At 59.5% G+C, this 22,767-nt stretch overlaps 4 protein-coding genes and 5 non-coding genes across 20 annotated transcripts; 6 read left to right on the top strand and 3 right to left on the bottom strand.

Moving 5' to 3' along the window:
* Window positions 1-1,562: 1,562 nt before the first annotated feature.
* On the bottom strand, window positions 1,563-6,531 carry SURF6 (surfeit 6). 2 transcript variants are annotated; one of them, XM_033859027.2, is made up of 5 exons: window positions 6,262-6,531; window positions 4,717-4,914; window positions 4,075-4,163; window positions 2,873-3,076; window positions 1,563-2,770 (listed from the first exon to the last, which is right to left on the bottom strand). In XM_033859027.2, the coding sequence occupies exons 1-5, from the start codon at window positions 6,458-6,460 to the stop codon at window positions 2,291-2,293; spliced, it is 1,170 nt and encodes a 389-aa protein (XP_033714918.1). In that variant the 5' UTR covers window positions 6,461-6,531; the 3' UTR covers window positions 1,563-2,290. The 2 variants fall into 2 exon arrangements, with proteins under 2 accessions (XP_033714918.1, XP_033714919.1); XM_033859028.2 differs by lacking the exon at window positions 6,262-6,531 and adding an exon at window positions 5,876-6,232.
* Window positions 6,532-7,478: 947 nt separating this feature from the next.
* MED22 (mediator complex subunit 22) lies at window positions 7,479-14,715 on the bottom strand. Of its 4 annotated transcripts, XM_073806789.1 has the most exons (6): window positions 14,470-14,684; window positions 13,806-13,957; window positions 13,323-13,425; window positions 12,263-12,343; window positions 11,214-11,422; window positions 7,479-8,263 (listed from the first exon to the last, which is right to left on the bottom strand). In XM_073806789.1, the coding sequence occupies exons 2-6, from the start codon at window positions 13,856-13,858 to the stop codon at window positions 8,074-8,076; spliced, it is 636 nt and encodes a 211-aa protein (XP_073662890.1). In that variant the 5' UTR covers window positions 13,859-13,957; window positions 14,470-14,684; the 3' UTR covers window positions 7,479-8,073. The 4 variants fall into 4 exon arrangements, with proteins under 4 accessions (XP_073662890.1, XP_073662891.1, XP_033714924.1 ...); XM_073806790.1 differs by lacking the exon at window positions 13,323-13,425 and having other exon boundaries at window positions 14,577-14,715; XM_033859033.2 differs by lacking the exon at window positions 13,323-13,425.
* Window positions 14,716-14,807: 92 nt separating this feature from the next.
* RPL7A (ribosomal protein L7a) lies at window positions 14,808-18,345 on the top strand. 4 transcript variants are annotated; one of them, XM_019937497.3, is made up of 8 exons: window positions 14,808-14,827; window positions 15,420-15,540; window positions 16,110-16,259; window positions 16,559-16,699; window positions 16,897-16,976; window positions 17,296-17,426; window positions 17,941-18,010; window positions 18,182-18,345. In XM_019937497.3, exons 1-8 carry the CDS (start codon window positions 14,825-14,827, stop codon window positions 18,284-18,286), a joined length of 801 nt encoding a protein of 266 aa, XP_019793056.1. In that variant the 5' UTR covers window positions 14,808-14,824; the 3' UTR covers window positions 18,287-18,345. The 4 variants fall into 4 exon arrangements, with proteins under 4 accessions (XP_019793056.1, XP_073662889.1, XP_019793057.1 ...); XM_073806788.1 differs by having other exon boundaries at window positions 14,813-14,930; XM_019937498.3 differs by lacking the exon at window positions 14,808-14,827 and adding an exon at window positions 15,217-15,235.
* Window positions 15,197-15,271, top strand: LOC117312834 (small nucleolar RNA SNORD24). The gene has a single exon (XR_004527244.1). It is a non-coding gene; the product is annotated as a small nucleolar RNA SNORD24 (small nucleolar RNA).
* On the top strand, window positions 15,962-16,032 carry LOC117312835 (small nucleolar RNA SNORD24). Its single transcript, XR_004527245.1, has one exon. It is a non-coding gene; the product is annotated as a small nucleolar RNA SNORD24 (small nucleolar RNA).
* LOC117312831 (small nucleolar RNA SNORD36) lies at window positions 16,745-16,819 on the top strand. The gene has a single exon (XR_004527241.1). It is a non-coding gene; the product is annotated as a small nucleolar RNA SNORD36 (small nucleolar RNA).
* On the top strand, window positions 17,153-17,225 carry LOC117312832 (small nucleolar RNA SNORD36). The gene has a single exon (XR_004527242.1). It is a non-coding gene; the product is annotated as a small nucleolar RNA SNORD36 (small nucleolar RNA).
* Window positions 17,779-17,846, top strand: LOC117312833 (small nucleolar RNA SNORD36). Its single transcript, XR_004527243.1, has one exon. It is a non-coding gene; the product is annotated as a small nucleolar RNA SNORD36 (small nucleolar RNA).
* Window positions 18,346-18,533: 188 nt separating the features above from the next.
* Window positions 18,534-22,759, bottom strand: SURF1 (SURF1 cytochrome c oxidase assembly factor). Of its 5 annotated transcripts, XM_073806787.1 has the most exons (9): window positions 22,683-22,759; window positions 22,553-22,604; window positions 21,515-21,648; window positions 21,350-21,432; window positions 20,298-20,489; window positions 19,341-19,413; window positions 19,092-19,254; window positions 18,790-18,871; window positions 18,534-18,709 (listed from the first exon to the last, which is right to left on the bottom strand). In XM_073806787.1, the coding sequence occupies exons 1-9, from the start codon at window positions 22,755-22,757 to the stop codon at window positions 18,640-18,642; spliced, it is 924 nt and encodes a 307-aa protein (XP_073662888.1). In that variant the 5' UTR covers window positions 22,758-22,759; the 3' UTR covers window positions 18,534-18,639. The 5 variants fall into 5 exon arrangements, with proteins under 5 accessions (XP_073662888.1, XP_019793050.1, XP_019793054.1 ...); XM_019937491.3 differs by having other exon boundaries at window positions 21,515-21,699; window positions 22,553-22,690; XM_019937495.3 differs by lacking the exons at window positions 21,515-21,648; window positions 22,553-22,604; window positions 22,683-22,759 and adding an exon at window positions 21,037-21,144.
* Between the last annotated feature and the right edge of the window lie 8 nt (window positions 22,760-22,767).

Raw genomic sequence — 22,767 nt, 5'->3', positions numbered from 1 at the left:
GAAGTTCTCTCCCATGACTCTGCATTTCATCTTCTGCGCCTGAGGCGCACAACACCCAAGAGACGTGCATCGGGCCTCCTAGACTCATTCTGTAATGCTCTTAAACTCTTCTTCCCTGTTGTCCATATTCCATCGTCCACTATTGCCTCTGGCCATGAGACGCTTCGGTTGCCACCAAAATCGTGTGCAGCATGTCCTTGCTTCTGTGCACCATCAGCTCCCAGCCCTGGGCCAGGGAGGGACACGAGTGGCCAAGCCCAGGGAGGCTGGAGCATTTTCAGTGTTTCAACTTGGATACAGGCTCTGTCTCCCACCAGGTGAAGAACTCTCTGTATTTCCTCACCCTTTCTGCGCTGTATCTCCTATTGTCCAGTGCTGCTTCTAGAAATGGGGTGCTCCTGATGCCACCTGCCACCAAAATGCACCACCTGCTCACCCTGCACACCAGCTACATGAAGCTGGGGACACAGCAGCACTCCAGGTCGGAGGGACGAGCTTCCTGGACTTCCAGGCTTCAGGGGGAGCACCCGATGATACGTCCACCAGGCCTTTTGAGATGCTCCTGCGATTTCCACAGGGGGTTTATACTCTCCCAACTCTGACTGCAACATACGGACAATAATTCGGGAGCAACTGCTGGGTGCAGAGAGTGGGACAACAGGACCCTGGAATGAGATGCTAGGCCAAGCAAGATGGCAGGGAACTGTGCTGCATGATGCAATCACTTCCTGAGATGTAGAACCAAGAACAGATACACATAAGCACACTTTTAAGGCTACAAAGTGCTTTGGGCACTGCCTTCGCTGTGGCCCACAGATTTTAATGCACAGCACTTTCATTACCTTTCAGTCCTAAACTTTCTCTAACATCCACTAGGGATTACTCTTTGACTCACAGGTAATTTGGAAGTGTGTTTTTAAACTTCCAAACAGGAAACTTTACCAATTACCTCTGAAGTTTTTAAATTGTTCCACAGCCAGATACGATGCTGACGCTTTGAAATATGACTTGCTTTCTGGACTAGGAGGTGGTCAGTTTTCACCACTGTTCCAAGTGTGCTTGAGGTACATGCTGTTTTGTTTTGTTTTTAAATTTTTGTTGCATCCCGAGGCATATGGGATCTCAGTTCCCTGACCAGGGATCAAACCCGCACCCCCTGCATTGGAAGCAGAGTCCTAACCACCGGACTACCAGGGAAGTCCCGGTACACACTGTTTTTAGCTGCACTATTCTGTGTGTCCATCAGCTCAAGCTTACAAACGCTCTCGTTGAAACCTTCCCTATGCATCTGATTTTGTCTGCTTGGTGTATCAATTCCTAACGGAGATGTTAAAAATCTCCCACTTCGGTTTGTGAATTGATTTCTCCTTGTGGCGGGTCAGGTTCTGCTAGACAGATTTGAAGCTGTCCCTGGTGCAGGACTGTTCTACCTTCCAGGTGACCTGCACCCCTTTCATTACGTGGCGACTTTCTTTTCTCTCTACTAGTGCCTTTTCCCTTCAAATCTTCATCTTATAATACAGCCACGCCAGCTTCCTTTTGGTTACCATCTGTTTCTTAACTGGAGTTTAGTCAAAAGAATTTTATTAACAGTTTTACTGAAATATAATGCACATACCATGAGATTCATTGAGTTTTGTCCCGTGCATTCATCCCGGCTGCCTGCGGGCTTGGACTTAGCTGTGCCCCTGACTGTGCACCCTCCATTGGCCTCGCTCGGTTCTAGGTTTTACTCTTTCTCTCCTGCCTCCTCCTAGATCGATAACTGTCCACCCCACTCCGCTGTTCTTCCTGCTAGTTCACTGTTTCTACCTTTTACTGATTACCTTAGAATTTTTAATGTGTATGTCTACCTTAAATTCTATGTTTCACCCACCTTAGAAATTAACTTCGAATAACTCAATTCCAGGCAGCCTGAGGACGGCCCCGCCGTCTCCCAGTTACCGAGCCCGTCAACTTCACTCCAACGCAGGCTACAGGAGCTGGCTGGTTTTTGTCCTTTTCCAAGTGAGTCTGGGGCAGACACAGCAGTTCCCGCTCCTGTGAACATGGGGGAGGAAGAGGGCGCCAGGGAAGCCCCCCCTCAAGACGCCCCCTCCCTCCTCGCTGCTCCCTTGCCCCCCACCCCGCAACTCTCAGGGAGCGTTCCGGCCTCACAAGAGGAGCCTAGAGCCTGGATTTGGGTCACCCCTCCCCTGGATCCAAAGGCTCTCAAGCACGCGGCGGCGTCCACTCTCCGCTGGGACCCGGAGCCTGCGGCCACCCGGGTTGGCGCCGGGCATCCAGGCCCTCAGACCAGGCCGGCCCGCTCCAGGTCCTGGGGCAGGATGCGGCCCTTCTTGCGAGCCTTCTCCAGGCGCCGCTCGGCCCTGGCCGCCTTCTTCTTGCGCAGGTTCTGCCGCCGCCTGTCCTGCCGCTGCTGCATCTTCCCCAGCACGTGCGCCGTGCGCTTCTCCCATGCGCGCTGCCGCTGCGCCCGCCGCTTCTCCTTGCGCTTCAGGGCCTCCTGCAGCAGGTGCTCGTCGTCGCGGATCTTCACGCCCTCGGCCTTGTACAGCAGGTTGGTCCACTGCATCTTGGCCTCGAGCTCCCGGGCCTGGCCCGCGTCCTGGTCCCGCAGCTCCTCCAGCCGGGCCTGCCGCGCCTGCAGGCGCTCCAGTAGCTGCCGGTAGTTCCTGCCCGTCAGCGGCGTCAGGTTCCCCTTCAGCTTCTGCCTCTTCTCCTTCCTACGCTGGGCCTTGCTGCCCGGCTCCTCCTCGCTCACCTCCACCTCGGGGGAAGAGGGCGATGTGAGCTGAGCGCCGCTTCCCGCCCGCCTGGGGCCCGCACACTGCGCCCACCTCCACCCGCCCGACATCCGCGCAGCGCTCACCTTGTTGAAGAGCAGCCCCGACTGGGCCTGTGCCTCCTCGTGGGGCGCCTCGGGCGGCGGCTCGGCGGCCTCCACCCCCTCGAGGGCCTCGGCCGCCTTCTCCTTTGCTCTCAGTTCCCTCCGCTTCCTCTTCTTCCGGTCGCGCTCCTGCTTCCTCCGGCGTCTTTTCTCCAAAGCAGCTGGAGACAACTCCTTGGCGCTGCCCTGCGGCGCAAGAAGGTCCTCACTCATCAGGTTCTCCCAACCGCGGGGCCCCCAGCCTGGCACATGGAATCAGGGCAGGAAAATGGGCCCGCCACGTGCAGCGTTCCACCCGGAGGTGACCTGGCACCCAAAGTGCACCCAAAACAAGGCCAAGGGGACCCCACGAGAACCGTGCCTTCCTGATCCCAGGCACCTACCATACCAGGGCACTTCCCAAACATGCTGCCTCTAAGTCTCCCCAGTGACCCAATAAGGGACGTGTGGTCCTCCACCATTTCAGAGACAAGGACAGGGGGCTTAGCCAAGGCCACCACCCAGATCTTGGCTTTGGGTCAGAACACTGCACCTGTGCAGACCACTGCACGATTCTGACCCCTGCAGGGCAGACAACAGTGCTCTGGACCACTGCAGGAAGGCAGGGCCCTCGGGCCTGTCCCAGGACAGCGCAGAAAGCAGCTAGGGGACTGTCCCCACACAGCAGGAGGCTTGGGGGGGGGTGGTGATGCCATCCACGCTGAGGCTGGTTGAGGTCCTGGAGCGTCCGTCCCATGCCTGTCACCTCGGGCTGGTCACCTCATCTCAGGCCCTGGCTTACCTCACAGGGCTGTCGTGCATTTAGATAGACAAACGTGCAGGAATTGCCACCCAGTGCGGGTGTGTAGCAAAGACAGCTTTCCCTGAAGGGAGAGGCTGAGCCTCTCTCCAAGGCCGCAGGACGGAAGAGCCAGAAGCCCAGCATGGCCAGCAGGAGGGGGGCCCTGGGGGCCGAGCTCCCCAAGATGACAAGAACTACACCTGACCTCTTGCAGGACAGAGCTGCCGAGGCCCTGGCGGCACCCGCTGCAGGGGCGGGAACAGGGGCTGAGCCCCCCCACGCCTGCCCCGTCAGCCCCATGATAGCTGGCAGAGCTGGGGCCGACCTCAGCAAGCCCCTGGGCGTCTTCTCTCCAGGCAGGGTGCGGAAACCACCACAGGACCCAGAGGCCTCCTCCACCTACCTGGCCCCGCGCCTCCCGGATCTTCTCATGCAGGCGCTGCCGCAGAACGTCCAAGGCAAACAGCGAGCCAGGCTCACTGGCCAGGCCATCTGCAAAGAAGCAGTCAGAGGACCCAAAGGAGACGCCCCCACCCCCCGCCCTTCCTGTGCCCTCCCCAAGGGCCCAGCTTCGAAGCCTGAGTCTCCGTACACTGCCCCCCTCCAGTGACCACTCGTGGATCTGCAGGTCAGTTCCAGTAAATTCTACCCTACCTCTTCAAGCTGGACTGGCCTCCAGGACAGGACATCCTCATGAAGTGCGGCCCAAACCCATCTCCCACTTCTTCCACCTTCTGCAGTGCCCCCCAGACCCAGAGGCAGCTCTCACACCACTTCAGAGACGTGAGGGCAGTAAAGCTACAAGCCAAGCTGCTGCAGGACCTCAGGGGGACCTGGCCTTGCCCCTCGCCATCCCAGTTACTACGTGGCCTGGAACTACTGTGCACTTCCTGAGATTCCCATCCACCCACAGGGGCCCCGTGATCTGTCCTCTGAAAACGCACTCTTCGGGAAGTCTCACACGATCTGATCGTGCCGTTATGACCAGAGAGGCCCACTTCTGTATCTGTCGCAGATCCCAGTCGACCCTGCCCACCCCCCTCACCCGCAGGGGCCCCGGTCGAGCTGCGGGCCTCATCCTCTTTCTCCTTGGCTGCCACTGGTGTCCTGGCTTGAGACTTCTCCACAGGGGCCTGGGCCTTGGGTTCTGCAGCATTCTCCTCCCGCTCCCGGGATTTCTTCTGTGCTCTCTTCCTCTCCTTTTTGGGGGGCCCAGCAGCTTCTGAGACTTGAGTTTTGCCAGCTGAAACACAAAATGAGAAAGGGCTGCCACCCCAATCCCTGTGACCCATTCAATATGTAGGAAGGTCTTGCAAAGGCTTCGGTCCTAGAAGAATGCCAAAAGCCGATCAGGATGGGGGACATGGAGACCCTCATCCGCTGAGCTCAGAACCACAAAATTCCTAGAAAGCAGACTGGCCACACTCATCAAAACCCTGAAAAACACCCCCACGCTGCCCCCGCAGTCTGCTCGTGAGCACTCACTCTGGGTACGCAGCAAGATGTGGCCTCACGATGTGCATCGTTACGTCCTTTTTCGAGTGAAAAGCTAGTTAAACCTAGCTATCCACCTACAACGACAGTGATGGCACCGCCACAAAACACACTGTGATGTACCCAACAAAACATAACGGCACAGGCTTTCACCGTAACAGATTGAGAGAGAATTCTCTGGCGGTCCTGTGGTTAAGCACTCTGCGCTCTCACTGCCAAGGGCCTGGGTTCAATCCGTGGTCGGGGACCTAAGATCCCACGAGTGTGTGTGCTGGGGAGGGCAGAAAATGCTTACATTCTACAAGGAAAATGAGAATTGAGTACACAAAATAGGAGCCAAATTGTTTCAGTGAGAAACGCTCAGAAAAAGTGTTAGAAAGACACAGATCTAACTAGTAACTGAGTGGTGAAAAAATTCACTTAACTTCAATTTTCTACGATGAACACATTTTCCTTGTATAAAAAGAAAAGGTCGTTTTCTCTCTGGTAGGTCCACGGCAGACGTGCCCACTCTCCCCTCCTCTGCGCCAGGGCAGGCCAATTACTGTCTGTTTCACCTACTTGTGTATCTGCCTCCTAAGGGGGCCCTTGTCACCACTGCCGTGTAAACTCCCATTAGCAGGACCCATCTTCTTCCTTCCTTCTCCCCACACCACCACCAGACCCATAGTACTGGGCTAAAAAAGTAATTTTTTCATCATCACTCATACCTGTCTTCCCACCCGGCGTGGAGGGCTGGCTAAGCCTGTTCACGATGCCCAACGGCAGAGCAACCATTCCACGGGGTCACCTCCTCCAAACCCCGGCCGAGCTTCCAGCCCGGAGGGCGCACAGCTGAATCCCTCAGACTCCCAGACGGATGCCCCCAACGAACAAGGGAAATGGCGTTGCCTTTAAGCATCCCTTACAATACTTCCCTCTAATATTTCACAGGCTTGTTTCACGCATCTACGTGTCTACTCCATCTGAAGGCTACTCAGGTGCGGTGTGGGGCACACACCGACCTCCGCCGCGGAGGGGAGTGGGGACGCTGGGGGGGGTGGAGGGGCGCCCCCTTCCGAAGCCCTCCCAGTCCCGGCCGGGGGCTGCGCTTTACCCGACTTGCGCTTCTGTGGCTCGGGGCTGGGCTGGGAGCAGATCTTCTTGGCCAGACTCTGCAGGTAGGCGTCCTTCGCAAGCAGAGAAGCCATGGCTGGAGGTTCGGGGGTCGGGCGGGGCTCGCTCCGGGGTCCTACTCGCGGTGAGGAAAGCCAGGGCGCAGCGTCCCGCGCCAGCAGCGGCAGCCACGGACACATACACTGCCCCCGGCCGGCGCGACCCTCTCCCCTTCCGCTGCGCTCGCCGGAAACCAGCACGTGGGCAGGCGCGGCCAGCCGAGCGCCGAGCAGCCAGCGCGCGACGCTCGATTAACCAGGTGGCTCCAACGGAAGAGGCACGGGGGGCGGGGCGCAAAGCATTGTGGGGCGGGGGCGGGGACCGCGCCCGGCACACGGTAGGTGCTCGGTACCCGTAAAGGGGGACAGGAACAGGTCCGCAGGAATTTAGTTCTCTGGGGGCTCAGACCCCAAGTGGAAGCTGGCGAGACCGCGTTCGTTCAGAAAGGACTGCGCGCCGGGCAGGTTCCAAGGCCCCGGGGTACAAACGGCGAAGAAAACACAGCAGTGTCCTCATCAAGTTTATGTTTCAGTGGTGATTGGTAATAAATTCAGACGGACGTGGCGGGTCGTGGGTTGGCATGTCCTCCGTACACTGGGACGGTGATCTCCCTCTGGGAGGGAGATAAAGCACGCCGGTGACAAGGCTTGGGATTGAGGTCCCGGCTCTTCTGGGGGTGACACCCGACCCCCGCTTCTCAGGTGAGCCTGGCTCCAGGCACTGGGCCTAGCGTTCCACCTGGGTTGAGTCCTGAACCTCCCACTTCACTTCCCAGCTCCATGACCATGAGCACAGCACTACAACCCCTTGCAAGCCCGTGGTCACCCCTCCCTGAGATGACAATAACGAGCACCGACTCGGGGTGCAACCAGACGCACGCCGCCTAGGCCACGTGGTATGCAATAACGGCAGCTTCTCATGCATTCACCAAACAGTAGGGCCCTTCTAGGTCCTAGACAGCTCTTTCTAGGCAATGGAAATGCAGCCGTGACTCCAAGCTGACAAAGCCCCTGCTTGCCCAGAGCCCCCGTGAGAAGGCTGACCTGGAGCCCCATGTTGTCCAGGCAGAGCCCAGGGGCTGGTTTCCGACAGCCACCGAGACCGAGGGTGGTCCAAAACTGATTGGGGCTGAGCAAGAAAAGGAACCGACCAAAGCAAAAGGGTGGAGCTGGTTTTATTCAACAGTCTCATCACAAAAAGAACCAAAACGTGTGCAGCAGCGGAATTAGGAAGGACCCTGCCTGACTTCTGCAAGAGTGGGCAGCCCCCTTTCCCCACAGCCCTGCAGGGGCAGTCAGCTAGCGCAGGGAGCCTCAGGGCAAGGTAGCAGGCAGAGCTCTGCATGGGGGCCTGGCCTTGGCTAGTACTGTCCACTCTGAGCACTTGCGTCCTCCATTGTAAACACCACGCTCAGGTCAGGTCTCCCAAGGCTGGGCATCCTCCCTGCCCCGCCGTTAGGTCCTCAACGGGACAAACTATCCTGGAAACTTCCTTCCAGCCAGCCAGGAAAGTAGCAATTAAGAGGTGACGACAAGAGTAAGGATGGGCCCCCCTGGCATGGCTGGGGGTATTTGATTTCCCCCAACACTCCTAGGTGGGCTGTCCCTGGGCTGACACGGTTCCGAAAGAGGCCACGGCGGCTCCCCAAGTGGGCCCCAAGGCTGAAGGGAGCTGAGGCTGTGGTGGGCCTAGAGGGGAACACTGCACTTCATTCCTAAGGTCTAGGGGCCCGGGGAGAGGAGTCCTGGGAGGCTCAGGCGTGCTCTGCGGGGCCGGGGCCACCGGCGTGGGAGTGGGCAGGGGCTGCAGCCTGCAGGGGGCCAGCACTGGGCTCCGGGGATGCCGGCAGAGGGACTGAGAGGCCGTCGGCGGAGTCTGTGTCGAGGTCCAGCCTCCAGTAAGCTTCACACAGAGGCAGATCATTAGCTTCGCAAAGACTTGAGCTTTTCCACCACCAGAAACCCAGGGAGAGACAGGAGCAGGCAGTGAGGGAAGCCAGGGAGGGAAAGCGAGACAGAAGCAGAGTTAAGGAAACAGACCACACCCCAGGCCGGCCTTCCCCTCCTCTCCTCGGTGCTGGCCCCTCCGTCAGGCAGCCCGGCTGAGGGCGAGGCGCGGGCGGCTGCCCCTGCTTCCGGGTCCTCCGGAGAATCCGAAAGGGCGCCTTCTGGGACCAGCCACCAGCAGGCTGTGACCTCGGCTGGTCCCTTCCACTGACCAACCGGTGTCCCTCCTGCCAAGTGGCATTCCTGGTCCCTGCCGCCACCTCCTGTCCTGGCTCCAGCTGCCCTCCTCCCGCAGGGAGCTGCCAGCCTAGCCACACGCTCCCTCCAGCTGCAGGAACCAGCGTCCAGAGCTCGCTATGGCCTCCTCGGTCCCGAGGCCCCTGAGGGCAGACAGCCTGTCGTCCTTCTGGGTCTGGCCCTGGCTGGGACTCAGCCTCAATGGGTGGCAGTTAGGAGCAGAGGCCCTGGTGTTCTGTGTGATCTCAAACACGCCCCCGGCCCCTTGAACTCAGTCTCCTGTCTCTAATAAGGGGACAGCAGGGCCGGCCTCTCAGGGCGAGGACGCAGGTAAAGGGCACAGCTCGTGAAGGTTGTCAAGGGGGCGACTAGAGCATGTTCCGTCCCCACACTCGTCTCCATGGCTTTCTCCCGAATCCTGCCCTGCCTCTTGCTCCCTCCCTTGCTCCTGCCCTCAGCGTTCAGTCTCAGAAACCATCCTGGACACAGAGCGGAGTCTCAAGGAGAGTGGAGGGCAAGAGGCCGAGAAAGAGCAAGTCGTGAGCAGAAAGCAGGGGAGCGAGCGTGGAGATGGGGGTGCAGGCAGCCGGGACGCACGGGGAGGACGGGGGACGGGCTGAGCGCTGGTGGCCGGGGAGATGGGGGTGCAGGCAGCCGGGACGCACGGGGAGGACGGGGGACGGGCTGAGCGCTGGTGGCCGGGGTTGGGGGTGCAGGCAGCCGGGACGCACAGGGAGGACGGGGGACGGGCTGAGCGCTGGTGGCCGGGGAGATGGGGGTGCAGGCAGCCGGGACGCATGGGGAGGATGGAGGACGGGCTGAGTGCTGGTGGCCGGGGAGATGGGGGTGAAGGCAGCCGGGACGCACGGGGAGGATGGAGGACGGGCTGAGCGCTGGTGGTCGGGGAGATGGAGGTGCAGGCAGCCGGGACGCACAGGGAGGACGGAGGACGGGCTGAGCGCTGGTGGCCGGGGAGATGGGGGTGCAGGCAGCCGGGATGCACGGGGAGGACGGGGGACGGGCTGAGCGCTGGTGGCCGGGGAGATGGGGGTGCAGGCAGCCGGGACGCACGGGGAGGACGGAGGACGGGCCGAGCACTGGTGGCCGGGCAGATGGGGGTGCAGGCAGCCGGGACGCACGGGGAGGACGGAGGACGGGCTGAGCGCTGGTGGCCGGGGTTGGGGGCCGAGCAGGGAGGCGCTGACAGCCTGCGGGCCCAGCCTCAGCGGAGCCCCAGCCACTTACAGGCATTTACAGACAAGAGAGGAACTCAGCCTCTCGAGGCAACGGGAACAGCGGGAAGGGACCCCAGGCCGGACCAGAAACCCCTCTGGGTGAACCAGAGACTGCCGGGCCCAGAGCCAGGACGCGAGGAGCCTGGCTCTCAGACCCCCTGGGTTCCCCTGCGGCCCTGCCGCTCTGGCCCTCAGCCTCAAGAGGCAGGGCTGCGTTGCTGGCCTGGGACATAGGGGACAAGCAGGGCTGTGAGCAACGTCCCCAGCAGGGTCTGAAACCCCCCAGGGACCCACTTGGGACCCCTCTCTGAAGGCCTGGTATGTAGGAGGCACCTGCCGCATGTCTGCTGAGCCGTGGGTATCAGGGACTAGAGAAGGCCCCAGAACCCTCTGGAAGAGGCTAGACCGCTCCCTCTGGGCAGTGACACTCTGTCCCTTCCCGCAAAGGCCAAGATGGGCGGGGACCACAAGGGGTGGCACTGAGTCCAGCGCAGTGAAACCAAGCCCCAGACCACTGGCTCTGGGCGTCTGTGGCCCCAGCATGGCCGCCATGGGACAGAAAGGAGCGTTGAAAATCCATGACAGGAAGGACACATTGTCAGGAAGGGCGAGAGGGGGTGTGGACTCCATGTCTGCTGGACCGAGTCTCGATCTTTCCAAGCTAATGGGGACAGAGATGTGGGATCTCTCCAGCCTCAGTTTCCCCAAATGTAAATTACACCTGGACTCTGATTTCTCAGGCCCCCTCCAGCTCAAACCGCCTCAGGTCTCAGGATTCTAAGTGGCCACACAAGGGCTGGGGTGACAGGTCTTGCTCCTGCTGTATCCCTGGGGCTCAGCATGGGCCTGGCATGTAGGAGGGCTGTGGTCTGTGAACAAGGCTGAGCTGAATGGGGGCTCAGTGGTCCAAGTTCCCAGGCCTGGCTTTCAAGGCCATCCTCTGCTTGGGTTTTCTCCTCCTCCTTCCCAGAAAACCCCACCCCTGACACACAGGGTGGGTATTCAGTGACCCCCATAAGGAACTGCATCCCTAGGCAAGCACTGGAGTCCTGGACATGAGCCTGGGTGGCCAAGAGAGCTAGCCCCGCCTTGGCTGGAATGTTCAGGTATTGCTCAGACAGCTAAGAGGAACAGACAAGCCCCCAGACAGAAACGCTGCCTTGGCCCTCCCAACCCTTGAGGCTCTGTGATTTTCATCCCGATGCCCGGGCCCCGGTAGACGGCGTAGGTTGTCTGTAGATCAAACGCTCTGACCATGAGTCTCCTCTGAAACCCAGGCAAAGGGCTCTGTCGCCAAGACCAGGAAGGATTTGGAAAAACAGGACCTTCGGGCTGCCAGGTGGGGCTGGGCCACCCCTGCTGGCCGGGCCCAGGTCCACAGGTCCGCTCTGCACGGGGTCCAGCCCTATTTGTACCTGGACGAGTAATACTCCTCCTCCAGCTCGTAGAGGTCTGTGGAGACCTCATCCCGCAGGGCGATGAGCTTCCGGTCACACTCCTCCTGCAGAGCTCGCAGCTGCTGGCTGCGCTCGTCGATGGCCTCGTTCACCGACGGGAAGTCGTTGAGGATGAGGAACTGCTTGAGGTCGGACACCAGCTTCATCAGGGACTCGCCGGCTCGGACCTACGCGGATGGGGGCGGGGCAGCACAGTGAGGGACTGACAGCAGCCTGCCTCTGTGTGCCTGGCGCTGGATAAGCAATGGCCCCAGCTGCCTCACCTGCCAAGTGGGACCACGGCGCTAACATAGGGTCATTGTGAGAAGTGAGGAAACTAGAGCGCAAGCTACGGGGGGGAGGGGGGAGGGGGAGGGGGAGGGGGAGGGGAGGGGGGGGAGGGGGAGGGGGAGGGGGAGGGGGGAGGGGAGGGGAGGGGGAGGGGAGGGGGCAGGGGGCAGGGTCCCTGGCACCAAGGCAGGTGCCGTCAGCCCGCCAGTCCCCATGCGCCCCTGGCCTCTGCCTTCTGCTCCTGCTGGTACGATCACCAAGCTCACTTGCTATTCAAGCACACATTCTGCTTCTCAAAACCTCGAACCCCAGATCCAGCTACCACCCCATTCAACCTCCTGCCCTGCTCTTCCTCAGGTGCAGCGCATCTGCCAGTTGTGGGGGGGATTCCTTTAGGACCTTGTCCTGTGCATTTTCATCCGGGGACACAGACCTATGGAAATACTTGCTTGCCCTGCTTGTTCTGTGACATCGAAAGGGATCAAAATGCACGTCCCGTTTCATCTGGCCATTTGCTTCCCGCACTTATAAAGAATCTTCAGCGAGGAAGGGGTGACCTCTTTCTAACCACCGCCCAGCATTCGACAGGATGGCCGTGGCCCCTTACGCGGCTGCCATGGACAGCCCTCCTCTCGAGCGGAGTCTCCTGAGAAGTGGTTTGCCCCCCACCCAGGGAACCCCAGTGGGGACCACAGGGTTCCTGGAGCCCGGGCTGTCCCCTCCACCTGGTGACTCACGATGTTGGCGGCTCGCACGTGCATCTCGTAATTATCCTGCTCGCCCTGAGTGGCCCTTGACACCTGCGTCTCGTCCTCAATCTGGAGGGCAAACAAGAAAGCCTAGAATGGGCAGGCGCCCCGGCCCTCAGGCACCTGGCAGTGGTGGCATGACCGCACTCGCCACACCCTGTGGCCTATCGTGCCCTCTGCGCACCGGGTGCTGCCAACCAGACCTCAGGCCGTGTGCGCCGTCACTCCCTCTAGCTCTGTTCTAAGGAGATGACAGGCACCTTCACCAGGACCAGTGGATGCCTAAGGACACCAGCCGCTGTGCCAGGTGCGGGGAGGTGTTGATCCTGTCTTTTTGGGGGTATGAAGTCCTGTTCAGCACTGATGGCGTCCCTAGCTCAGGTGCTCACTGACCTGCTAAATGGATCAATAAAACGACAATGTGTTTTTTTCAAGTGATCGTTTGCCGAGTACTTCCTGGGTGCCAGGCACTGTGTTAAGCACTTGACCATCATCTTAGGAAACTCACAGAAGCCTGGACCGCCATCCCTGGTTTACAGGTGGGTAAACCTGAGGCCGGGACAGACCTGAGCACACTCAAGGTGTCTCAGGCAGTAAATGGCAGAGCCAGGAGTCCTGCCCCGCCCGTAGCCTGTTAGGCTGCTAACTGTCCCAACCCACCCACCAGGCCAGGGTCCGGGCAGGGGTCAGGGCACCCTAAGCGGTTAGGAGTCAGACTTCCCGGGTTCAAATCCCAGCCCTGCCAGTTATTAGCAGAATGACTTTGGGCAGGTTGGTAAACCTGAGCCTCAGTTTCCCCCCGTGAAAGGGAGAGGACAACAATGGTACCTGCCCCGTAGAGTTCTTGTGAAGACTAAATGGGACGGGACACAAAGGGCCCTCTCGGCTCGGCCTGACACGTGGTGAGCACGAAATAAACTCTAGCTTTCATCGTCACTCTCAATGCTCAAACAAGCCTTACAAGTCTGCAGCGGTCATGCAGAGATCCTGCCCCAATCCGGTCAGCGGGCTTGCCTGACCGGAACCAGACACTGACCACTCTACCCACCTGGGAGGCCTTCCCCGGCTTCTCTCCCCGACGGCGTGCGCTCGCAATAATCCCCATGGTAACCGCTTTACACAGATAAACTCCTCCAGTCATCACAAGGACCCTGCGATGCAGGGGAAACTGAGGCACTGAGAAGTCAAGACCTCATCCAAGCCCTTGCCGCTAGTAAGTGATGCTGGACGTTGGATCCCGGCAATGTGACTGGAGTCCCCTACAACTGCCTCACCAGGACCTGTAACTGGTCAGTTTATCTATCTGTTGACCAGTTTGTTATTGTCAGTCCCCTTGCGGCTCTCCCAAATGTTCTCCCCATGGGGACAAGGGTTCACTGGTATATCACCATCGCCTGGCCCGGAGCAGCCACGTTGAGTGGGTGCTGTTGCAAGCAGACACCCTGGCTCCGTTCACCACTGTCCACAATCTCTAGACCCTGCTACTTCCCTTGGTCTCAGAAGGGGCAGCAGACCGGCGGCCCCCACCCACCTTGGCGGTCTTGATGATCTCGGTGAAGTTGTCCATGATGGACTTGACATCATCCTTGAGTCGCTTGTTGTAAGACTGCAGCAGCGTCTCCTTGCTTTGCGGCAGGGCTCTCTGCTGGGCCATGGCGGGGCCTCGGGCACGGCAGGGGGCACCTGGGACCCAGAGTCTGGTGTGACAGAGCGAACCCCAGCCTCCCACCCTCCAGGCCCCCGCCTCGGCAGGACCCGCAGCTCTCCGGGGATTCCCTGTCTGCCAAACACACTCGTCCAAGCATCCGCACACAGTGCACTGCGGCGTCTCCTCCGGCCCGCGCCCCTTCCCCGGAACCCCGACGACACCCTGATGGGCTCCGGCGCAGCCTTCTCAGAGGCCAGGCCCACGCACGTCCCCCACCTGCCCTGGCCAGCCGCCTCCCCGCCAGCACTTCTGCCCTACTCCTCACCCGAGGAGCCGCTCGGATCCTACCCCACCTCCTCCAAACGCACTTGGCCTTCACCCCCAATCCGTCGCCCTCGTCTCCACGCCGGGACCCCCGGGGGCCACCCCACGGGACCTCTTGGGCTCCTGAGCTCCGGGGTCTCTGCTGGGACCACCCTCCCGCCCCGCGCCAGGTGCCTCCGGGCTGCGCGTGCTCCGGTCCGGATGGCCCCCAGACCGAACTCGCGGTTCTTAAGCCACTTTGGAGTAAATCGCACGAGAAGATCGCCGACACCGCCGCCACGCCGCCCCAACGCCCACACCTGGTCCGCAGAGCCGGGGACCGGCGGGTACCTGGCCAGGGCGGGCTGGGGACGAGCGCGCGCCCCTCCGGAGAAGTCCCGGCTCCCCGGCGCCTCTCCGCGCCGCTTTCCAAGCAGCTCAGACCCGTCGTCCGGCTCTAGGCACCGCCCGCCGGGCGGGAGAAAGTTCTGTCGCTTTAAATCCGAAATCCCGCACAGGCTTTAGTTCTCGCGATCTCCGAGGTCGCATACATATTACCCACAATTCCCTTTCCTTTCTTTCTCCGCCAACCGTTCAAGATGGTGAGTGTCCTTGGTGCCAGCGATGCTGGCTTTCGGATCCGGGCTCTATCCGCTGCCATCCTTCTCGAGGCGTGACTGCGCAGGGATCCCTCCACGGCTCAGCGCGAGAGGAGCCCCGCGGGGCCTCGCCTAGAGGCACTGGGGCCGCATAGACTCCTCGGCAGCCGGGTCTGGGGAGGAGGAGGATCCGGGGTGCGCAGCGCCGCCATGCGGGTTCGGGGCTGACGGGGCCGAGGCGCTCCAGCGCCCCGTGGGCTCTTCCGTCCCGGGGGCCGCCTGGGGGCTTGGGCAGGGGGTTCTCAGTCTGTCTGCCTCTGCTGTTTGGAGCCCGCCGCACTCCGAAAGGGGCCGCGGGGCTGCCGAGGCTCGTGCAGATGATGTGAAAGAATATTTGCTATCTGAGTGATGGTGAGGACGTCCCTAACCACCAAGATCGCTGATGCACGAGCGGGGGGGCCGTCGCCGGGCTCGCGGCGCCTGCGGCTGGGGCCAGGTTTGCTCACGGGGATGTTGGGGCCGGCTCGGGACCCACCCCTCTTCAGAGAGACTGTTGGGGAGGCGGCGGTTGAACTGGGTGTTTCCTTTTGCCCAGCCGAAGGGAAAGAAGGCCAAGGGTAAGAAGGTGGCCCCGGCCCCCGCTGTGGTGAAGAAGCAGGAGGCCAAGAAGGTGGTCAACCCCTTGTTCGAGAAAAGGCCCAAGAATTTTGGCATTGGTGAGTAAGAGACGGGAAATGTTGAAAACGGCTGCTTAGAGGGTATCCCCCAAAGAAGAAAAGCGGCTGGTTGAACAGAAGGTTATGTTTCGGCCTTGCTAGAATTCAGTGAGTTTGGAGTCGAGGCTACTTGGATGGGGATTCTCGCGTTTTGGCCGCTTTCTAGCTGTAACCTGGCTCGGTTCTTAATCTCTCCCTTTGAGACGGGGCAGTGACGGCGCATCCTTCGTCGGCGCACTGTAAGCGCCTGAGCGTGGGGCAGTGTGGAGCCCAGATACTGGCCTTGGGGTTCAGCTGGGCCGTCACGAAACCAGCTCTGCCGGAGCAGAGGCGATGGGGCTGCGGTACCGACACACGCCTCGGCTGCTTGTTGAGTGAGGAGAGGGGTCGGTAGTGTCCCTCGTGATCCTAGGTGTCTGTGTGCAGGTGATGCAAAAGAATGTTTGCTGAGACGTGGTGATGCCGTTTTAAAGCACCGAGATCGCTGACGCACCTACGCCCTTCTGAGTGGCCCTGAACACGAACTGGACAGGGAGTTTGAGCCTCACGGTGTTGCCCTTACTTCTCAGGACAGGACATCCAGCCCAAAAGGGACCTCACCCGCTTTGTCAAATGGCCCCGCTACATCCGCCTGCAGCGGCAAAGGGCCATCCTCTATAAGCGGCTGAAAGTGCCTCCCGCCATTAACCAGTTCACCCAGGCCCTGGACCGCCAGACAGGTGAGGTTCTGTGGCAGAAGCGCAACTGGGCGAGGGGTTTCCTGGGCACGGTTGCCACCTTTACTTGGACACCGGTAGAGCTGGGGCCTGTAAAGGGGCAGGGGTATCTTCAGTGCGTTAGTTTATTAAAACTTAGGATCCTTTGTCTAGCTTCCAGAACGCGATATACTGAAGAGATAACGTATACGACCTGAGATCTCTTGAAGTGCACTTGTGTTCAGGACAGTGACCTAGCATTCGTACGGTTAAGTGATGTAATCTTTTAAACTGTCGACCTGAACTGGCGGTCTTTTTTTCAGCTACTCAGCTGCTTAAGCTGGCCCACAAGTACAGACCAGAGACAAAGCAAGTGAAGAAGCAGCGGTTGCTGGCCCGAGCTGAGAAGAAAGCTGCAGGCAAAGGGGATGTCCCCACCAAGAGGCCACCTGTCCTCCGAGCAGGTGAGTGGCCCCGCCTTGAAGAGGCTGAATGGTGGGGCAGGCTCTTGGCGATGATGCATGAACTTCTTCACCTGGAATCGCTGTGAAGAGTAAAATTCGAGCTTTTTAACCCTGAGTCATGGCGGGGCCGCCGGGGCAAGTGCTGTTGTGCCCAGAAGCCCCACCCCGCTGCCACACAGACTGCTTGTATGTTCTAGGGGTTAATACTGTCACCACCTTGGTGGAGAACAAGAAGGCTCAGCTGGTGGTAATCGCACATGACGTGGATCCCATCGAGGTACGGGTGACTTGTTCTCAAGCGTTGACTGCTGGACTGAGATCGGTTGGGTCCTTGTTTGTACCAGGAAGACAGCTCAAAGCTAAATACTCGGTCTGGCAGAGGCCCTGGCAGGGTGGGGAGCACTGTCAGCTTTCCGTCTAAGGAGTCCTGACAGGGGAGCCATCTCGTGGCTATTGCAATGATGTGATACTCTCACTGAATTAAACCTTGAAGTACAAGTGTAGGAGCTTTTTAACCCTGAGCAATTGCTACCACGTTAGCTTTTAAGTTACTGCTTTTGCTCAAGATACTCTCTAGAGCTAATGCTGTCTTCCAGCTGGTGGTTTTCTTGCCTGCCCTGTGCCGTAAGATGGGGGTTCCCTACTGCATCATCAAGGGCAAGGCCCGGCTGGGACGTCTGGTCCACAGGAAGACCTGCACCACAGTGGCCTTCACACAAGTCAACTCGTAAGTGTGCAGTGTAGCCCAGAATTCCCAAGAATCACTAGGGGACAGCCTTCCCCCACCCCCAAGTTTGCTTAATTTCTCGGGATCTTAGCTTAAAGACCAACCTTAAAATACTTTTTTCGGGCTTCCCTGGTGGCGCAGTGGTTGTGAGTCCGCCTGCCGATGCAGGGGACGTGGGTTCGTGCCCCGGTCCGGGAAGATCCCACATGCCACAGAGCGGCTGGGCCCGTGAGCCATGGCCGCTGAGCCCACGCGTCCAGAGCCTGTGCTCCGCAACGGGAGAGGCCACAGCAGAGGCCCGCGTGCCGCAAAAAGAAAAAAGAAAAAAAAAAGAGTACTTTTTTCTGAACCTTTGCCGATGATGGTTATGAATTTCTTCACCTGAATAAACCATGTTGTCATGTTGTCATCTGAGGCAGAAGGTTTGTGTTGGAGCTAAAAAGGAAGTCGCTGATGCTTTCTGGAAGGGTAACTGAGAGGCCAGTGACTCCCATTTTCCCCTCTGCCTTGTTAGGGAAGACAAAGGTGCTCTGGCTAAGCTGGTGGAAGCCATCAGGACCAATTACAACGACAGATATGACGAGGTAGGTGGCACACTCACACAGAACACTGTCTTCTGGTAAGCTGCGTCTTTAGTCAGAACTGCCTGGCTCTCGGCTCTTTCTGAGCAGTTGTATTTGCCAGTCAACTTGGAACAACCCAGTAGAAGTGCGTGAAATGACCCGCCAAGCTGACTGCCTGTTTTCTTGTTACAGATCCGCCGTCACTGGGGAGGCAACATCCTGGGTCCCAAATCAGTGGCTCGCATCGCCAAGCTGGAAAAGGCAAAGGCCAAAGAACTGGCCACCAAACTGGGCTAAGTGTACACTATTGATTTTTCTGTACATAAAAATAATAATAAAAAAAACCCTGTTCTTCAGCCAGTGTTGGGCATTTTGGGCTAAGAGGTTGGGACAGTGGCAAGTGAACCCTGCGTCCTTATCTCTCATAGGGCAGCGCTTATGTGTTAGTCCAGTTTTGAAAAGGCCAAGCAGTACTTGAATACGCTGAACCAAGCCCGGATCTTAGATGGACTAGTTCATTTGGGTGGAAGGAAGGCCCTACACATGCGATGTAGAGATTTATTTATACCAGTAACACGTCATCAGCCTAAAGTCGAGTCTCTTGAAATGGTTTCAGCTGTTCAGGGACAGGGCTACATCCGCCAGCCTTGTCACACACCAGGAGTCCGGCTTAGGAATTTCTTAAACCACAGGTACGAGGTGGCCGCGCAGAGTCCGTACCTTAGGTTGAAAGAAAGTGAGCGCTGTCAGGGGCTGAAGGGAGGGTGGGGCGAGCAGGAGTGGGCGGAGCCCGGGCTTACCAGGTGATGATGTACTGCATGTGCTCGTTCCTCAGGGTCACTCTGGTCTGCCCTCCAATGGGTCCTCCAGGGACTGTGCTCTCTGCGGGGACAGTGGGCTGTGTCCTCACCGGGGCCTGTGCTACCAGCTGCTTGGCACTTAGTGGCCAGTCAGCCAGCCCCCCCATGTCGCCCTCCTCTTAGCGCCTGTCGAGCACACTCGCGCTCCACCAACACGGGCGCTGGGGGAGCGCTGGGGCGGAAGTGCCGGGGAGCTGTCCAGGGTCAAGAGGAAGGTAGAACAGGGCCTGCTCACGACGTACTGAAGTCGGCATCTATGAAGATGGGCTCTGCGCCTGTGAGCCGGGCCATGGCCTCCAGGTCCCGGTAATGCCAGTGGTTCCTCGCGGGATTGTTCTCGGGAACAAAGGGCTTCCTGGTCTCCGACAGCCTCACCATCCCGACTAGGTCCACTTCTCCCTCAACCTGCCCAGAAAGGTGTGAGATGCTCTGTGGGGCCCTGGATGGAGCCTGGATTGGTTCCTACAGGGGGACGGGTTCACGCCCCTTACCTGGCCTTTGCGCCGTGTATCTGGATTCATTTTCTTCCTGGGCACAAACCCTCTGTTTACCAGGATGGTGACTCTGGAGTAGTAAGAGCGCGCTGTTTGAGGTCGGGGACGGTTTTTGAATAAAGGTGGTCACTAACGGTCACTCTGGCGCCTCCCTCCCGGACCACAGCACGGTAAGGGTTTAAGGGTCAGTAGAGCTAGCTGGAGGGGGGAGGGGGTGCCCGACCCTGAGTGCTGTAGGTTCGCGGCCTCCGCGCCACTGTCGCCAGCAGCAGCGGCCTCCGCTTGCTTTGTGCTTCACCTGCTGCACCCGCAGCCAATGACCAACACCGCCCCGCCGCCTCCAACTACTGCCTCGCGTGTCTGCCCACAATCTCCCGTCCTAACCAGGGGAGTCCCTGAGCCGCAGCGTTGGGGCCCATCCCAGACCTAAAGCCAGAAAGCTGGGGGCTGACAAGGGACCTGGGGTTTCATTTGTACGTTACCGTCGGGCAGCTGCTCTACTTAGCGGCCTTGCACTTGCGGAGCCCCCAACGTGCACGTCACCTCCTTCCCCTGGGATACTCCGCCCGTCTCCTCACTCACTATTTGACCCAAAGAGCCCCGGGGAAGCCTTCCTCGAGTCGACTCCCTCCCTGCAGGGCTGGGGGTTCCTTTCTCTTGAGTTGCTCTGCTGGCCCCTCAGGCTGCACCCTAAGCACTAAACGTGTGGGCCACTCATGGACGGTTTCTCCAGAGGCCTGTTTCGTTCACCTCTCCTTCCTTCAGAGCTCAACAGGCAGGCGTTGTTCAGTAAGAAGTTAATTGGCTTAATAATGTCAGAATTACACATTTCAAACTCCCAAGGAGTCGAGCTTATCTGGGTTTCTTGGATTCCCCAGGGCTGGGGGCTGAGAAGGAAGGAGGTGGGAAGGACCGCATCTGCCGGGCCGGTCAGCTGCCCCGCGTCCCACTCACCCCAGGGCAGTGCAGTGGAAGGGAGTGACCACGTAGGCACCACTCTCAGCCGCCGACGAGAGCCGGCCGGCCTCCCGGGCCTCCCGGGCCGGGTCCACCATGGTCCGGGGCATCATGTACAGCTCTTTGGAGTGGTCAAAGTGCCCCCTGACCTTCACCGGCCGGTACTCCAGTTTCTGCAGTTCCATCGGGCTACAAGAGAGGGGAGGAGCTGAGACCAAGCCAGGTTTGGCAGGAAGACAAACCCTCTCAAGGGTCTGCAAACCACGAAGCCCACCGTGGCCTGAGAAGCAATGTAGAAGGGGACACACCGCCACGGTGGGGTCTGCGTGATGCGCCCTCCAAAGGGGGAAGCTGATCCCTTTGATGCCACATGGGAACGTGGATCTGTGCTGCCCAACAGTCCATGTTTTCAAGAAAAGCTTAAAGCTGTGGCCTCCTGCGTGAACACGATAAAATACGTGGCCAGAACCGCCATCTGCAAGCCGAATGTGACCCACTTGTTTGCTCCTCTGTCTGGAAAGCTTTGTGATTTTAGCTGGCACTCTTCGGACAGTGCCTTTTTTTTGGCTGTGCCGCACAGCTTGTGGGATCTCAGTTCCCCGACCAGGGATGGAACCAGGGCCCCCTGCGGTGGAGGCCTGGGGTTCTAACCACTGGACCACCAGGGAATTCCTAGGACAGTGCTTTTAAATGAGGGGAGAAAGCAGTCGAATGCCTGCGCATTTTCTCACAGTACCATTCTCATGTCCAGACGTGACATGCGCGTGCCCTCCCCTCCAGCTAAGAATTACTGCTGCAGAAAGCCGTCAGCACTGTGGGGGGGGGTCCCTCAGCTACACTGGGCCTGGAAAAGGCGCGAAACCCAGGTTCAAAGATCTGTGTCTGTATGACAGGCAGCTTCACGAGGGCAGTCGGGTGTCAACAGGAAGCCTAGCAGGACCCCTGATTTTGAGGGCTCCCCTCAGGGTCGGGAAGGGTGGCAGCAGCCAGGCCCCACTGCTGACCTCACCTGAGCCCCAGCCCCGGGGGGGGCGGCCTCACACACTCACTCTGCGGGCAGCGGGATGGGCTCGGCCATAACTCTAGACTCTAGTTCTGCGATCAGCTGTAGCTTCCACTTCCGGCGCTGGACCTGCGGACACAGGGCATAAGCCTGAGCAGATGGCAGCAGAGTCAAGGGCTCAGAGCCAGGAGCGCGAGAAGCCAGGCTTTACCTGCCACGTCCCCAGGCCAAAGGCAGTCACAGGTATGAGAAGCAGAAACCACTGGAGGAAGGAGTCGTCTTCCGTTTTGGCGGCAGTTGCTCCGGCTGAAGAGCTGCCACACCTGCTGGGCCTCCAGACCAACCCTAGTAGATGTCACAACATGGGCATGGGGCCGGAAGCCCTGGAACAAAGAACTGGAGCAGACAACTCCTTGAAGCTGCCGTGACTACCGGAGAGAACGTGATGCAGAAGAGGGCCCAGGCCACCACGTGCAGTCGGGAGCCCAGCACATGCGTCCAGCCCATCTCCTAACCCAGTGCCCAGCGCATGACACCCACTCAGTGGACAGTCACCCACTGAATGAGATCCAGGGCTTCGTCCTGGCTCTGCCACCAACCATGACCCTGGGTAATTCATGGAACCACCTCACGCCTTTTGTGCAAGAATATGCTGAGATGTATCCTGTCATGAAGGTGCACGGGTACAGGCTACTGTGCTCTGCAGACTGAATGTGATACACTCGGGAGAGTGGTTTACAGAACTCAGAACAGCTGTTCTTTTTCATCGTTCGTAAATTTAAAGTTGGCAGAACAAACACAGGAAGTACATTTAGGCTCTCAGAGGGTGAGTCCCATCAACGGAAAGCATTACGGGTCTGGAGGATGGTGAAAAGGCAGGCCTGGAGCAGGCTTGCAACGTGCCTTTACAGCGTGCACAGCACTCTACAGACAAGTACCCTTTGCTGTGCCTTGGAGGCAACATGCAAACCGTGGTGATTAGCTAGGCTTTCCTTTAGGAGCCCACACAGTTTCCGTCCTGGGTTGGCCCCGCATCAGCCCGAGGTGCCGTGGGGCGGTTATGGCACGTCTCGGGCGGCAGCGCGGACGACAGCGCCCGCGAGAGCCCGCGCGCACCCAGGGCCCGACTCAGAGGCTCGGGCGGCAGTTCCAGGGCTTATCGTGATGCCACGCGCCCCGGCAAAGCGGAGGCATGGACGGACAGGGCGGCTTTCCCAGATGCCGAGGGCATCCCTGGACGAGTCCTCACCTGGGCGCGAGATGACCCCAAGGGCGCTCCTCCGGACGGCGCGGGCCGGGGCCTGCGGAGACGCAAGGGGCCGGCTGAGCTCGTTCAGTCCGGGCGCGCGCCCCCAGCCCGGCCACCCCGCTCCGCTCACCGGCCCCGTGCCCGCCGCCCGCAGCAGCGACCCCAGCCCCGCCGCTCGCAGCCCCAACCCTCTCGCCGCCGCCATCCCCCCCCCG

This window comes from Tursiops truncatus, chromosome 6 (assembly GCF_011762595.2).
Source record: "Tursiops truncatus isolate mTurTru1 chromosome 6, mTurTru1.mat.Y, whole genome shotgun sequence".
In the NCBI taxonomy this organism is placed as follows: domain Eukaryota; kingdom Metazoa; phylum Chordata; class Mammalia; order Artiodactyla; family Delphinidae; genus Tursiops; species Tursiops truncatus.
This window is presented reverse-complemented; position numbering and strand designations above follow the sequence as displayed.

Bases quoted from the DNA above. Each gene is read 5' to 3' on its own strand.
- SURF6 (XM_033859027.2), bottom strand. From the start codon at position 6,460: ATGTGTCCGTGGCTGCCGCTGCTGGCGCGGGACGCTGCGCCCTGGCTT. The intron at 4,915-6,261 runs GTAAAGCGCAGC...TTTGTGTTTCAG, and splicing joins GCCACAGAAGCGCAAGTCGG to CTGGCAAAACTCAAGTCTCA. The intron at 4,164-4,716 runs GTGAGGGGGGTG...GCTTCTTTGCAG, and splicing joins CTCGACCGGGGCCCCTGCGG to ATGGCCTGGCCAGTGAGCCT.
- MED22 (XM_073806789.1), bottom strand. From the start codon at position 13,858: ATGATGTCAAGTCCATCATGGACAACTTCACCGAGATCATCAAGACCG. The intron at 11,423-12,262 runs GTGAGTCACCAG...CCATCCGCGTAG, and splicing joins ACGTGCGAGCCGCCAACATC to GTCCGAGCCGGCGAGTCCCT. The intron at 8,264-11,213 runs GTACAAATAGGG...GTGGTGGAAAAG, and splicing joins GAGGAGTATTACTCGTCCAG to CTCAAGTCTTTGCGAAGCTA.
- RPL7A (XM_073806788.1), top strand. From the start codon at position 14,850: ATGCTGGCTTTCGGATCCGGGCTCTATCCGCTGCCATCCTTCTCGAGG. The intron at 16,700-16,896 runs GTGAGTGGCCCC...TGTATGTTCTAG, and splicing joins GCCACCTGTCCTCCGAGCAG to GGGTTAATACTGTCACCACC. The intron at 17,427-17,940 runs GTAAGTGTGCAG...CTGCCTTGTTAG, and splicing joins GCCTTCACACAAGTCAACTC to GGAAGACAAAGGTGCTCTGG.
- SURF1 (XM_073806787.1), bottom strand. From the start codon at position 22,757: ATGGCGGCGGCGAGAGGGTTGGGGCTGCGAGCGGCGGGGCTGGGGTCG. The intron at 22,605-22,682 runs GTGAGCGGAGCG...GCGTCTCCGCAG, and splicing joins GGGCGGCGGGCACGGGGCCG to GCCCCGGCCCGCGCCGTCCG. The intron at 20,490-21,349 runs GTGAGTGTGTGA...CCTCTCTTGTAG, and splicing joins CCCATCCCGCTGCCCGCAGA to CCCGATGGAACTGCAGAAAC.